This window comes from Triplophysa rosa, linkage group LG4 (assembly GCF_024868665.1).
Source record: "Triplophysa rosa linkage group LG4, Trosa_1v2, whole genome shotgun sequence".
Taxonomy (NCBI): Eukaryota; Metazoa; Chordata; class Actinopteri; order Cypriniformes; family Nemacheilidae; genus Triplophysa; species Triplophysa rosa.
Window position 1 is genome coordinate 12,759,400 of NC_079893.1, and position 15,000 is coordinate 12,774,399.

The following is a 15,000-nucleotide window of genomic DNA, read 5'->3' on the forward strand; positions in this document are numbered from 1 at the left end:
TCATCCTCCTCTCCCTCTCTCCTCTCTCTCCCTCTTCTCTCTCTCTCCTCTCTTCTCTCTGTCTCTCTCTCTCTCACTCTCTCTCTCTCTCTCTCTCTCTCTCTCCTCCCTCTCTCTCTCTCCTCCCTCTCTCTCTCTCTCTCTCTCTCTCTCTCTCTCTCTCTCTCTCTCTCTCTCTCTCTCTCTCTCTCTCTCTCTCTCTCTCTCTCTCTCTCTCTCTCTCTCTCTCTCTCTCTCTCTCTCTCTCTCTCTCTCTCTCTCTCTCTCTCTCTCTCTCTCTCTCTCTCTCCCTCTCTCTCTCTCTCTCTCTCTCTCTCTCTCTCTCTCTCTCTCTCTCTCTCTCTCTCTCTCTCTTTCTCTCTCTCTCTCTCTCTCTCTCTCTCTCTCTCTCTCTCTCTCTCTCTCTCTCTCTCTCTCTCTCTCTCTCTCTCTCTCTCCTCTCTCTCTCTCTCTCTCTCTCTTTCTCTCTCTCTCTCTCTCTCTCTCTCTCCCTCTCTCTCTCTCGCTCCCTCTCTCTCAAAGATCTTTACACAATACAGGAGGAAACCTAACAGCTTGTTTTAGAATTCATGCTCATTTAGTGTAATTCATGGGCTGTTTATATGAATATTTAGGACTGTGAAATACCAGAGCAGTAATTACTGTGCTACATTCATGTTCTCCTCATTGGGGTTAATGTAAATGTGTGTGTGTGTGCGTGATAGGTTAAGCGTGTCATATTTCACATGACAGGAATCACTCTAGGTGTGATATTTACCGGACAGAATATGATCTCTATTTTCTCTTTCTGTTTGAGTCATAATGTCCTGCATATTCATCTCCCCACTTTCCCTCAAACTTTTACAGAAATGTATCTAGCCTACATATTCTCATTCCACATTTACATTACATGTTTTATATTTACATGTGCTTTCTCTTTCATAGCGCAGGAGAGTTTTCAGTTATGTTATGTAAAGTAACAATATAATAATAATAATAACTTCAAGAAACTTTTTTAATGATTGATTTAAAATGTTAAATCATTGGCATGTAAGGGTATAATTTAATTTGTTTTTAATGTTTATAATTGAATAGATATAGGACGTTTAAAGTGTATTTATGTAGTGTTGGTGCTCTCTCTCAGGTCCTGTAGCTGTGTAGCTGTGTGTTCTTTGGTTGTAGATGTGGAATGATCCAGGAGAGATGAAGAATGTTTTTGGGTGGGACGTGTTTGCTCTGAACCTCTGACTGAGCCGGTCCACGAGCTGCGGCGGATATCAGGCGGTGACTTGATTTCACTCCTGTCTGTGTTTTTACACGAAAGTGATTTTATTGTTTTACTCTAGAGACGAAATCAGAGATGAGGTTCAGTGTGTATTCTCATGATGATGTGTGTTCATTTCAGCATCTCTTCAGAGTCTCTAATGATGCAGACAGACGACCGCATGAGGAAGAAACACAGTTTAAACTCCAGAAGCGTATCGGAGGAATACTGTCTGCGTGTGAGTACAGAAACCTTCAGACGTCTGACAGGCGGGCTCAGAATGACCCCATCATTTCTGTTGTCTCCTCAGGACCGGCCGAAAGAAGACGCCACAAAGATGAAGAATAAAGTGTCCACTTCACAAGGTAAGACGAGGAAACTTGAGCAGACCATAGAAATCAAGGTGTGTTTATATTTGTATGTGGTTGTGTGTTGTTCATCAGTGAGCGGCAGGAAGAAGCCGTGGTCCTGGGATCCGTATCTGGAGGATGAGAGAGCCGTCTCTGCACCTCTGCAGCTCTTCAATGAGGTAAAAACATCTGATCCAGGATCTGTTCATCTGAACCTGAGGGTTAGATGCATGTGAACACTTTCACATGAGTCCACGTAAACCTCGGACCTACGTGTTCATCAGACTGGACAGAATAGAATCAAACTTGAACACGAACACATTAAACACAAATCACTGGAGATGTTTGATGTGTTGCTTTTGAGAGGTTTTCTTTTAAGGCTAATTCACTGCGATCCAACAAACATCAACATTGTGATTTAAAATAAATGGGTTTGTGTTTATTGGATCAGTGGAAATAAAAGCAGCACATATTTTCATTCTCATCGGTTAAGAGAAGAGGCTTAAAGGAACAGAGACATTAAGATCACGCTTCTCATGCATTAAACACCACGCATGCTGCATTCTCGCAGACTGAAGTGAAGATGTGCACCGTCAGCAGGACACATGCTCTCTCTCTCTCTCTCCCTTTCTCTCCATTTCAGTTCAATTTAAATGTGCTTTATTGGCCTGGCAAAAATTGTACATTGTATGCCAAAGCATTTGCAGCTGGGCTGTGTACGAATAGTGCAAATATTTATACAGACATGATAATAATCATATAAAATATAAAGTAATATGTATGTAAAGTGAATTAGTAGTATATCATGTTTAATGTCAAAGCTCTTTCTGTTGATTGTTATGGTTTCTCAGTCGCAGTGTCCTTGTTAAACGTGAGTGAGTAGTGTCTGTGTTTTTCTGGGATGTCAGCAACAGTACTGTGAATAAACAGACGCTAAGCTTCTTACAGTAACAGCTCTCATTGTTTGTGATGATGTGAAGCACTCGTGTCCCGTCAGGTCATTGTGTTCCTGGAAGGATGTGAGGGGACATCTGTTCCTCTCAAAAACACAAGAGACGGTTGCCATAGCAACTCAAGAGCCAAAGTGTTTCTCTGCAAAGAGGATGAGTGCCTGTGATTGTGTTTGTGCAGTTCCAGACGTTTCCCAGCAGCAGGAATGGATTTAAAGTTGGAATGAGGTTGGAGGGCATCGATCCTTTACATCCGTCCATGTTCTGTGTGCTGTCTGTGGCTGAGGTCAGAAAAACTCGCTTCACAACACTTACTTTAACACAACTCTGCTTCAATGCCTAGAATTAATCCAAAGCATTTCCTTCAGCGAGAAGGCATCCCAGAATGCACTGCAGCAAAAATGGCTCAAGAGAACATTTGATATGAAATAGATTTGAGTTTGATTCTGAAAAGTCTTGTTCAGAGCTGTCTCAGAATGCATGTGGACGTTAGACCTCAGGACAGATGACAGATGGACGCTGATCATGATCACGTGTTGTTTTCAAAGGTGATTGGTTTTCGTTTGCGGCTTCACATCGATGGTTACTCAGAGTGCTATGACTTGTGGGTGAACTCTGACACTCCCGGCATCAAACCCGCTGGCTGGTGTGAATCAACGGGGCATAAACTTCATCCACCAAAAGGTTTGTTATTTATAGTATTATGATACAGAATATGGAATATTATTAGAAATGTATTGTAAATGGTCTTTCTTTACACAAAATGTGACGCTTTTCTCATTTGTGTGTTGTCAGGTTATAAGTCGAATGAGTTCAGCTGGGAGAACTATCTGGAGAGTCAAAACGCTCAAGCGGCACCAAAGAATCTGTTCAAAACCCAAAGCAGCGTAAGTGTTTTCACGTGTTTCATGTGCTGTTAGGATTCATGTAATCTTGATAAATCATCATCATCATCTGTCTGCACTCAACAGATCAGCGGCTCATCCAGCGGTTTTCAGGTGGGAATGAAGTTAGAAGCTGTAGACCGGAAGAACCCGTGTCTGGTGTGTGTGGCCACGGTGGCTGATATCGTGGACAATCAGTTTCTGGTTCATTTTGACAACTGGGACGACACTTACGATTACTGGCGAGTCTGAATCAATCATCCGTCAAACATCAATTTTTAGAAATGTTTTTGTTGAACGTAGATCTAGAAGATAGAACTGACAACATTCAAGGTTTAATTGATCCTTCTGGATTTAAATAAACAGACCTGTCACTGAAAAATGTAACGAAAAAGAAAGAAAGAAAAAAGCTAAATTCAAGGTGTGAATGTTCTGAAAGCAATGAAACAAATAAAGCATGCAAACACATTCACATGAAACAGAGCTCATGATCATGATGAGTGGTTTGTTGTGAATGGATTATTCAGTGTGTTCAGTCTTCTGTAGATTCACACTCTTATGTAACGTGTAGTGAGGTGTAGTGTGTGTGTGTGTGTGTGTGTGAGAGAGAGAGAGAGAGAGAGAGAGAGTGGCGTCTGTAAATAGATGAGAGTGCATCCCTGTGTTTCTGTGTTATTACTGCATCTGTCCACCAGGAGACGCCTCACACTTTACAGTGACGAGAGAATGATGTTTAAGGGATTGTTCCCCATCATTTCCAAACCTGTATAAATATCTTTGTTCTGCTTAACACAAAGGAAGATATTTGGAAAAATGTCAGTAACCAAACAGATCTCATCCAGCATTTACTGCAATAGTAGGGCAAATAAATACTATGGGAGTCAATGGGGGATGAGATCTGTTTGGTTACTGACATTCTTCTAAATATCACACACTGCAGCTTTATCCATTTAGGAATGTCTTTAGAAACAAGCTTTCAGCTTCCGGAGCAGGACACACTCAACACACATGAGGATTAAATGTGTAGAGGAGGATGATGCTGATGATGTAAACAAAGACAAAACATGAACCAGAACGCACATCAGCACATTGACATTTTCAGATCTAGAAAAGTCATCGAAATAAATATAACCTCAGTGTTTCATTGAGTCTTCTGTAGTAATGAAACCTTATGTGTGTGCGCGTGTTTGACATGAGAGAGTTTTAATGTTAATGTTTAGCAGAGCGGTGATTGTGTGTGAAGAAGTAAGTTGTGTTGTGTTTTTTCTGTCAGGTGTGATGCGAGCAGTCCGTATATTCATCCTGTGGGCTGGTGTCAGGATCAGGGACGACCTCTAACGGCACCTCAGGGTAACAAATCTCACAACACACATCCATCATTACACACACTGTACTCAGATTCACACAGGAGAATCATCAGTGTTTTCATCTGTTGCGATGTTTTGGCTTTTGGAATATTGTTGCTCTGTGTTGTGTAGGACATCCTAATCCAGAGAATTTCACTTGGGAGGAATACATGACCGAGACCTCCACATGTGCTGCTCCCAGTCAAGCGTTCTCTATGGTGAGCTGTGTGTGTGTGTGTGTGTGTCTCCACAATTCAAACTGAATGATGCTTATTTTAAAATGTAAGTGTACACTTTAACATCGTAATATCTGTCTGGGGAAAAGTCTCCATAAAACATGGAAACCCAACGTGTGTGTGTGTGTGTGTGTGTGTGTGTGTGTGTGTGTGTGTAGAGAGCTGCACACGGGTTTCAGGTGCACATGAAGTTGGAGGCAGTAGACAGAAGGAATCCCATGATGATCCGTGTGGCGACAGTGACAGACGCCGAACATTACAGAGTGAAAGTGAGTGTTGAGTTGATTTCTCTGGGCTAAACCTTCATCCTGCCGTGTGCTTCACATCGTGAGTGCGTCCTTTGATCAAGACTGATTCACTGAAGAGTGTCTGTTATGAACGCACTCGCTGGACCTCAGATGGGTTTGATGTTATCCTCTGTGATGGGATGTGAATCTTTTTCTCTTTAACAGGTGCATTTCGACGGCTGGCATGAGAGGTTTGATTTCTGGGTGGATTCAGATCGGCCTGATCTTCATCCTGTGGGCTGGTGTGCCAGGACGGGTCACCCGCTAGAACCTCCACCCAGTGAGATATTCACTGTTCATGTCACAGAGTCTGTGTGTGTTCATGTGCATGTATGTTCATCTGTGTGTGCCTGTTAAGTGTTCTTGTGTGTGTGTGAGATTATGCTCTCATTATGCCACATTGATAGACCACATGATGAATTAGCGTTCTGAACCGAATAAATTGCTGTTTTACTGGGTTTAGTATGATAAATGATGTGGAAAACCTGCAGAAAGGCTTTCACTACATGTTGTGTAGAGAACTGTAATCACATCTGTGCGTCCAGGACAGTGAATCCAGTAATGCTTGTGTTGTTTGGCAGCACACGCGGGGGTTAGTGAGCAGAAGAGTTCTGTTGCTCAGGGTGTGTGTCCGACTCCGGGCTGCAAGGGCATCGGCCACATCAAAGGAGCAAAATACACAGGACACCACAGGTGAGACGCTCAGCATCTTCAGACGGCTCTCTGCAGCTTTACAACACACCAGTGTTTTCATCTCTAATATAAAACCAACAAATATCATTTGATGTTTTCTTCCTATTCACTTTGATGTTTTTGGGAGGTGTCTGAGGTCACATGTCTAGATGCACGATGTAATCCCAGCATGCCTCTCTTTATTCTCGTGTATAATGTGCGTTTGACTCTTGAAGAGTGTTGATGGGATCTGATGACAGAATAGCGTGTGACCTCGGTGACACACACAGAGAATATGAGACACAAACAGTGATGGATGTTGTTGTGTGATGAGAGGCAGCGTGAACGTCTGATGATCTCTTCTGCTATTCCTGGAGTTCACCTTTAACAGACGTGAAGTCAGTGACTCGTCCTTCAGTGAAAGCACCTCTGATTACACTGAACCAGATGGTTTTATACCGCTCTAAAGTCCTTTCTGCCTCATTAAAGCCTCATTACTTCAAAACTCGAGAGTCACTTTTCAATCTAACCAGTGAAGAACGTCTCTGTATTAGCAAACGTGTCTGTCCGGTTTCATTTTCAGGATATTAAAAATGCAATGCGTATATGTGTTTTTGCTCAAAAAATGGTTATTGACCCTGGAACAACATTTAAATCAACCAATCAGATTTCAGAAATAAGTTTACAGTTGATTTAATTTACCTTTACAACCAGGATTAGGTGCTTCTAGACCATTGCTTTTCACTTATCATTTCCCTCTGGTTTTAGGGGTAAGTTATGGTATCGGTTTTGTGTGGGTTTAGGATTTATTTATAAAAATGTTGTCCTTGAAAAAGTGTGAACTTTACGCACCTGTTTAAATGACATGTGTCAATCATCTCTCTCTCTCTCTCTCTCTCTCTCTCTCTCTCTCTCTCTCTCTCTGTCAGTGCCTTTGGTTGCCCATACTCAGACATGAACATGAGGAAAGAGGTGGTGCTGCCCGATCGTCTCGGAGGAGAGAAGCAGATCACCTTCATCCCTGTGCAGTTTGTACAGAAGACCAAACGTCTGTGTCCAGATGAGGAGGAGGAAAATGATGAAAAGATTGACAACACTCATGTGGAGAACAGGTTTGAAACAGAAATCACACATAATACTGTTAGAGACGTGTAGTGCAGTGTTTCTCACACTGGAGACCACAAGATGGATCCAGGGGCCACAGATTTTGTGGCATTTTATGAAAGATAGAAATTTATCATAGATTTTATGCAATCAAACATCAGAAAAATAAAACCACCAAACAAAAGAATTGATGTTCCAGCATTGTAGAACTGAATGTGTTTTGGTTTGATCAAAATTCCCCTCAGATTTTTTAACAGTCAGTTTTGCATGCAACCTCCAAATGAGGAGTTAAGCATCTCTTAATCAGTTGCAGGATTCTATAGGAAGACACTATATCAGTTATGAGCTGCACCCTCGTCCTCTTTTGGAGATTTTTGCCGTTTTGATCACGTACAGGAGCGTAACATTTATCAATCCGGCGACGGAAGCAACTGCGCTCTGGCTAATGATGTCATCAGCATCTGCGCGCAGTCGGGAGCTCGGCTCACGGAAACACCTGCATCCAGGGGCGGACTGGCCATCTGGCGTACCATGCGTTTTCCCGGTGGGTCGCTAACGTATGGGGCCGTAACAGACGCGTTTGCCGCTTAGATGGACGTATTATGCAAAAGACACGTAGGCATGCATGCACAAACACCCCACAAACCCCCCCCTCCCCCGTCAACGGATTTGCTGGCCTAAAAATGCCAGAGACGATTTTTCTTCCCAGTCCAGCCCTGCCCGCATCCCCGAAACAAGACTTTAAGACTCGTTCTATGCTTGTATGCGCCGTTGTTTAGGCAAAGCATTTGTCACCCACGTTCATTTAGACCCCACGACCAAACGCAGGTACGACAACTGGACCCATGAACTGGGTGTTTGACTTAAAAGCGGCGCTGCCCAGACCGATCTGTGTATGTCACAACAGACTGCTCCATATGCTTTCAAATGGCTCTTGCTGTACATTGGTGTAGTCTGCGCAGTCGAACACTCCTCTTGCCAGTTGGCATACAGGTAGCATCGTTTGAAGTGAATACTGTAACTTTTCTGTTTAAGTTCAATTTCAGGGTGCAAAGACTGACAATACTCTTAAAGAAAATTCCTCTAAATGAACTATCAATAATATATTAAATCATTTACATAGTAAAATGTATACATGGAGGTAATTCATAGAGTGGCATATTAGTTAAAACAATATATTAAATAATACATAAAGAATTGACACATATATTAAGAAATAGATGCACTTAAATTATTATATTATGTGTTATATTACATTATACATTTTTGTTTCATAATGGAAGGAATTTTGTAATGGCTAATAAATCTGTATTAAAGGCAGTTTAACAAAGGGTAACCACATTGGTTTTTCTTTGCTTTTACTTTTGTGCTCTATGTTCATTTGTATGCAAACAATAACTCTTTTACTACTATAGCACAAAATTGTGTTCTCAAAATACACCAGACGGATGCATTTACCTTAGTAATGTACATTCTTTTTTTTTCTGCGAAGAAGATTCATATATCAATCAGATAGTGTTGTGATTTAATTCTCGCAATGATTTGTGCGATGTTTTGAATACACTTAAGAGATATTCTCTATGATATTGCTTTAAATGTATGCATTTGTACATACAGGACATGTTTCTGTGAGTGGTGCACACTGTGCCCCCTTAAAACAAATGGGTGCATGACGCCCCTGATGAGCACTGTGATACATGCATTGGAGAGCTGTTGTTTCGGTTTTGTCTATGTTTATTGTATCTGTCCCTATACAAATAAACGAAGATCATTCACATCATTGATGACACATTGACAAACCCCATCGTCCCAGAATTACCCAGAATTCTCAGCACATGCCGGCTCTCTCTGATACTTGTATTCAGCAGTGAAATGGAAAAAAACACAGATTCTGCTTTCGTCTGCATTCAGAAGCGCCGACTCGACTCTTTTCATCTGCCTCATTGTGTTATTGAAACACATGTTTTGTGAAATTGCATCATGTCAGCGCGCGGAGACCGAGCCTGCAGAGAAATCCGGTCTGTGTTTTTAATCTAGAATAAAAACTCCATACACCGCTCGGCGTTTCATTTGACCTTTGGAGATCTGATGTGTTCTGATCTTTGAGACAAGTGCTTAGAATCCAACTGATTCAACAAATAAAAAATCCCCCAAAAGATTGTGTAAGTGTTATTTTTCTGATCGCACCTTAACATACTGTAGTACTATACTTTAGTATTCACTGACGTCAACAATTCATAGAAACTGTGATGCTTTTAATCGTTGTGTAGTAAATTGTACAGTATACATTTATTACGGTTTATAAGATCACTGTAGTTCATACTACACAATACTGTAGTACACATGAACAAACTCTAGTCTTAAATACAGTATACTGTACTACAGTGAATACTATAGTGAATGACAGTATTTTCATCATGTGTGCACAGACAACTATTTTAAACAGCCATTGTAGAAAAGCAGATTAAAATGAGTTTGAAACGGATGAAATAAATCACGTACTGTTGGAGTCAATAAATAATAACACTGAGTCATGTTCACTTCTGTAAAGTACATCATCATAAACCTTCACACATGTTAATGAATGACTCGTATGTTGTGTGTGTGTCAGGGGGATGTTAGCGGGGTATGAAGGGACTCCTCGTCTGCGGGGTCGACCCCCGATTGTGAAGGAAGAGACGTCGACTCAAGCGCTGGGGAAGAGAAGCCGTGTACCCAGCAGGTAACAACACTGAACTCATCATCATCATCATCATCATCGTGTGTCTGAGGTGTTGATGTTGTGCTGAGGGTTCGGTCGAATGTGTGTCAATGAGGAGAAGTCAATGAAAGACCGAAGCAGAACACATGAAGTTTCAGTTCTGTGTTTGAAGAGATCTTCACGTGATGGTTTTTTAAATGTTGTGCTCACGATCGTTCTTCTCTTTGAAACTGCATCCTGTTGTTTTAATTGAAGCAATTGAATTGTTTTCTTTTCATTTCTGCTTTGCTGCTTTTAGGTCAGACGGAAAAAAGTTTTCTTGGCATTTTCTTGATTCTATTAATCGTTGTTAACAGCTCGTGAGCTTTACTAAATACCACCGTTCCTCCGAGAGAAGTGAAGAACTGCAGAACTACGGATCATGTCCGTTGTGTTTCGAGATTTTCTCAGAGATCGTCCGTGTGTTTTCACATGAGAACCCTTTTATTCGAGTGCTAAAGTCACAGGATGCCATGATGTACTGTGATTTAACCACACATGAGAAAAACGACTGTTGTATACTTTAGTATTTACTATGGTAAACTGTGTGGTGTGAACTCTCTTTCTTCTGTTGCGTTCAGATTTGCCCAGTCAGCGAAGTATCTGCGTATCAAAGATGAAGAAGATGACATCGAGGTGGACAGCGTGATTTCAGGTGAGTCTTTAAATCTGATCTCCAGTCAGATATTTTCTGCAGACGGATCATTTCTATAGGTCGTCATTGAGATGCAGCGCATCACGTGAGATTCTCTGGAGTCGGTTTAAAACTCATCAGGATTCACATCAACTTTAGACTTCATGATGTGTTATTGATGTTGTAGTGTTGATATCAGTCATGTGATGTTTGAGAGGACAGTCTCTACTGAAGTGTCTTGCTTGTCTCAGGATCATGACGCTGTTTGAGCATCACGTTATGATTTCAGAAAGCTGTCATTAGTCTGACTGTGTCCTCTGTGATGTGATTGACTCATTTAAACATCACCTGCTCTGAGACACCTGAGGACAGATTGTGAAGGCTGTGTTGTGTTGTGTTGTGTTGTGTTGTGTGTGTATATGACACATTATCAGCTGTATTTGAAAGTTTTTGTTTTTTATGAAGGATGTAATGAATGATTTCACATTGACCATCAGAGTTTGTTGTCGTCTCCTTATTACACAACAATACACAATATCAGCACTTTCATTGATTGACAGCATTTTCACATTGTTTCCATGGAGACATGAGAGCGGTCCGGTCTGGGATTTTCATTACTGTCAGCAGAAGACAGAACTGGATCCTCTGTGTGTGTGTGTGTTCACTCCTTTGGGTTCTGCTCTTTCCTGATAGTGAGAGACACTATTTTTAGCTCGCTCGCGCTCTCTCTCTCCCTCCCCCTCCCTCCCTCTCTCTCTCTCTCTCTCTCTCTCTCTCCCTCTCTCTCTCTCTCTCTCTCTCTCTCTCTCTCTCTCTCTCTCTCTCTCTCTCTCTCTCTCTCTCTCTCTCTCAAATTCAAATTCAAATTCAAGTAGCTTTATTGGCATGACATACTAAAGTACATATTGCCAAAGCTTTTCACAATAAACAAAGAAAACAACAACAATAACAACAATAAAAAATAATAATAATAATAGAAAATAAAAAACAAAATATACATAGAAAGCATAAATAAATAGACAAATAAATTGATGTTAGTGCGGATGTGTTCACTCGGACCCTCTGAGTTTGTGGCATTTATATATATAATGTGCTACTAAAGAGGCAGTGGGTCCTTCTCCAAGAAGGATTTGAAACTTATCTTTGTCATGAAGTGACTGGAACTTAGGAATGATCTGCTGGATTTGACCGTACAGTGAGTCTCTTAGAGAGGTGTATTTATTACAATGAAGGAGGAAATGTTCCTCTGTCTCAACTTCTCCTGATGTACATACATTACACACCCGCTCTTCTTTAGGGAGCCATGTTTTCTTATGTCGACCTCTTTCTATGGCCAGCTGATGGTCACTGAGTCTATACTTAGTTAACATATTTCTGTGTTTTATGTTTCTTACTGTGGTCAGATAAACAGCCAGACTATATTCACGGTTTAATCTCAGATAACACTGGAGACGACTTTGGCCTTTTGTTTGTTCTGACCAGTGCTGTATGTATGTCTTCTTCTCTGAGTTCATCATCTCTTTTATTTCTCCAGGTTTCACACGGGCAGACATATTGAAAGCTTGGTTTGTCAGTTCTGACACCATCATAAAAAGCGGACTTTTCTGAGCACTCACATCTTGTGCTTTTAATGCTTTATACTGTAGTGTGTCTTCAGAACTACATTTTAAATGAATCCAGAACTTTAAGGCTCTTTTTTTGATAGCCAGATTGAGTGGAAGACGGCCCAGCTCTGCCCTGACTGCATTATTGGGTGTGTTTCTGTGGACATGAAGGATGTTTCGACAGAACTCTACATGCAATCCTTCTATAGGATGTTTGTCCCATAGTTCATGAGTGCAGTTACTGGCCGGACCCCACACCTCACTGCCATATAAAGCTATAGGGAGTATGACACTGTCAAAAATCTTTGTCCAGATTCTGATTGGAATGTTTATTTGAAATAACTTCATTCGGATGGCATGCATTGCTCTGCGGGCTTTCAGAAGTAGGCTTTGAATGGCCAAATTGAAATTTCCTGATGGAGTTAAGACAAGACCAAGATAATTATATTGTGAAGAGTGCTGAAGTCTGGTGTTGTTTAGGGTAAATATATGTTTATGTTCTAGATTTCTGGGCTTCTTCTGAAATATCATAATCTTGGTTTTTTGTACGTTCACTTCTAGGCTCCAGTCCTGGCAGTATTTGGATAAGATGTCAAGGTTGTTCTGAAGGCCTTCAGGTGTTTTAGACAGAATTACCAAGTCATCTGCATATAATAAATATTTTACTTCATTATCATGTAGTGGGAGTCCTGGGCTTTCTGATTGGTCCAGTCGATCGGCCAGTTCGTTAATATAGATGTTAAATAACGTTGGACTAAGACAGCAGCCCTGTCTCACTCCTCTCTGTTGGGAAAAATATTCTGTCCTTTGCTGTCCAATTTTTACTGCACATTTGTTATGATTATACATGTTTTTAATTAAGTCATATACAGTACTTTACCCCCTATACCACTCTGAATGATTTTATAAAACAATCCCTTATGCCAAATGGAGTCAAAAGCCTTTTTAAAATCTATAAAGCATCCAAATATTTTACCCCCCTTTATTTGGTGTACGTGTTGATTTATCAAAGTGTGTAGTGTGTGGATATGGTCAGTCGTTCGATGTTTAGGAAGGAAGCCAATTTGAGCCTTGCTGATGATACGATGTTGTTTTAGGAAAGATGAAATTCTAGAGTTGATAATGGAACAGAATACCTTCCCCACATTACTGGTGACACAGATTCCTCTGTAGTTATTGGGATCTGTTCTGTCTCCACTTTTAAAGACGGGAGAGATGAGGCCTGTATTCCAGACCTCAGGAAAACCACCTGAACTCAGAATGATGTTAAACAACTTCAACAGTGCATTCTGAAGTTCAGGAGAGCCATATTTGAGCATTTCATTTCTGACGTTATCAGGGCCACAAGATTTATTATGTTTGAGGGAATTCAGTTTTTCTGTCAGTTCATGAAGGGTTATTGGGTCATCTAGTGGATTTTGGTAATCTTTGACACATGACTCAAGAGCGTTCAGTTTCTCAAGGACTTTTAATTGATCAGGATTGTTTAAAGAGTCAGTTTGATGAGAATAGAGGGATTGAAAATGATCCTTCCAGATCTGACCGTCTTGTATGGCTGGTGTTTGTGACTTTGTGGAGCCTAAGCTGTTCCACATGTTCCAGAATTGACTCTGATCAATGTTATTTTCAATCTGTTGAAGCGTGTTGTTATAATAATCTAGTTTCTTCTGTCTCAGTGTGTTTTTGTATATTTTCAGAAGTTCACAGTGTTTTAAGCGTAACTCTGTGTTGTGTGGGTCTTTGTGTTTTTGGTTGGAAATAGATCTTAGCTCTCGTCTTAATGTCTTGCAGTTATGGTCAAACCATTTCTCAGAAGGGTTTTGTTTAGTGCGTTTTTTGTGTTTTAGTGTTGTAGTTTTGTTTAAGTGAGCTTTTCTTGCTATATTCTTAAATATGTCGTTTAAGTGTTTTGTTGCCAAATCTATAGCTTTCTGAGTATTTTCATAGTTTGAGTTATTAAATGAAGTCAATGAATTGACTATTTCAGTTGACTGTAATATTTCAGTGTATTTTTCTACACTGCCATGAGTCCATCTATACGGTCTGTTGAGTTGATATAAATGAGCAGGTTTTTCAGGTGTTAATGTTTTCTTAGTGTTTAAACCTTTAATGAGCACATTGACCTGGCTGTGGTCAGACAGGGGGGACTGGGCTTTTACATTAAATGAACTGAAGTGGGAGGGGCTTAGGTTTGAAATGGCATAATCTACAACACTGTTCCCAAGGTCAGAACTATAAGTGAATTGTCCACAGGAATCTCCTCTAGTTCTGCCATTCAGGATATAAAGACCTAAAGTTTGACAGAGATGAGTTATTTCCCTTCCATTTCTATTAACTACAGGATCCTGGTTCATTCTTCTAGGTAGAGTATTGAATAGATTGTGGGGCATTTGAGTGAACACATGTTTATCTCCTGAGTTATCGATGAAATCTGGTTCAAAGCTTGTTCGGGCGTTTAGGTCGCCACATAGTAATATTTTCCCCTGCATCTGAAATTGATCAATTTCTTTTTGTAGAGTGTGAAATATTTCATCATCATAATATGGGGAATCTGATGGGGGAATGTAAATCCCACAAATGAATAGATGTTTATCTATGATTCCAAAGCTCTTGTCTAGTTTTAGCCTTATGTGATTTATGCCTTGCTGTACTACTGTTGTAAAGGGGGCGAGATCACTTTTTATCCATATTAGTAAACCTCCCGAGTCTCTGCCACGATGAATAAAGTTACGTTTCCATGACGGCACAATGATCTCGCTGTAACCTGTAGGACACTGAGTGGACACATCTGATCGGCACCATGTTTCTGTCAAAATTAGTAAATCAACATGTTTTATACTATACAAAAAATCTGAATTTGTGCTCTTTAGTCCAAATGTTTTAGAGCACAAACCCTGAATGTTCCAAAAGCTAATATTCAACATTTTATAAGAGATCTAAAATACTGCTG

General features: G+C 40.6%; 1 protein-coding gene across 2 annotated transcripts in view; it reads left to right on the forward strand.

Annotated features, from left to right (window-relative positions):
• The window catches only part of LOC130552729 (lethal(3)malignant brain tumor-like protein 4), a 17,369-nt gene extending 6,730 nt beyond the window's left edge, over nucleotides 1-10,639 (forward strand). The window contains exons 2-17 of one of the 2 annotated variants that reach the window (XM_057331250.1): nucleotides 1,124-1,263; nucleotides 1,385-1,481; nucleotides 1,554-1,608; nucleotides 1,687-1,772; nucleotides 2,725-2,829; nucleotides 3,092-3,227; nucleotides 3,339-3,430; nucleotides 3,515-3,669; nucleotides 4,701-4,777; nucleotides 4,906-4,991; nucleotides 5,168-5,278; nucleotides 5,462-5,576; nucleotides 5,878-5,989; nucleotides 6,898-7,080; nucleotides 9,684-9,794; nucleotides 10,394-10,639. In XM_057331250.1, coding sequence (XP_057187233.1) covers nucleotides 1,404-1,481; nucleotides 1,554-1,608; nucleotides 1,687-1,772; nucleotides 2,725-2,829; nucleotides 3,092-3,227; nucleotides 3,339-3,430; nucleotides 3,515-3,669; nucleotides 4,701-4,777; nucleotides 4,906-4,991; nucleotides 5,168-5,278; nucleotides 5,462-5,576; nucleotides 5,878-5,989; nucleotides 6,898-7,080; nucleotides 9,684-9,794; nucleotides 10,394-10,526 — 1,635 coding nt within the window. In that variant the 5' untranslated portion in view covers nucleotides 1,124-1,263; nucleotides 1,385-1,403 and the 3' untranslated portion in view covers nucleotides 10,527-10,639. The remainder of the gene's footprint in view (nucleotides 1-1,123; nucleotides 1,264-1,384; nucleotides 1,482-1,553; nucleotides 1,609-1,686; nucleotides 1,773-2,724; nucleotides 2,830-3,091; nucleotides 3,228-3,338; nucleotides 3,431-3,514; nucleotides 3,670-4,700; nucleotides 4,778-4,905; nucleotides 4,992-5,167; nucleotides 5,279-5,461; nucleotides 5,577-5,877; nucleotides 5,990-6,897; nucleotides 7,081-9,683; nucleotides 9,795-10,393) is intronic. The other variant, XM_057331251.1, reaches the window with a different exon arrangement.
• Nucleotides 10,640-15,000: the final 4,361 nt, after the last annotated feature.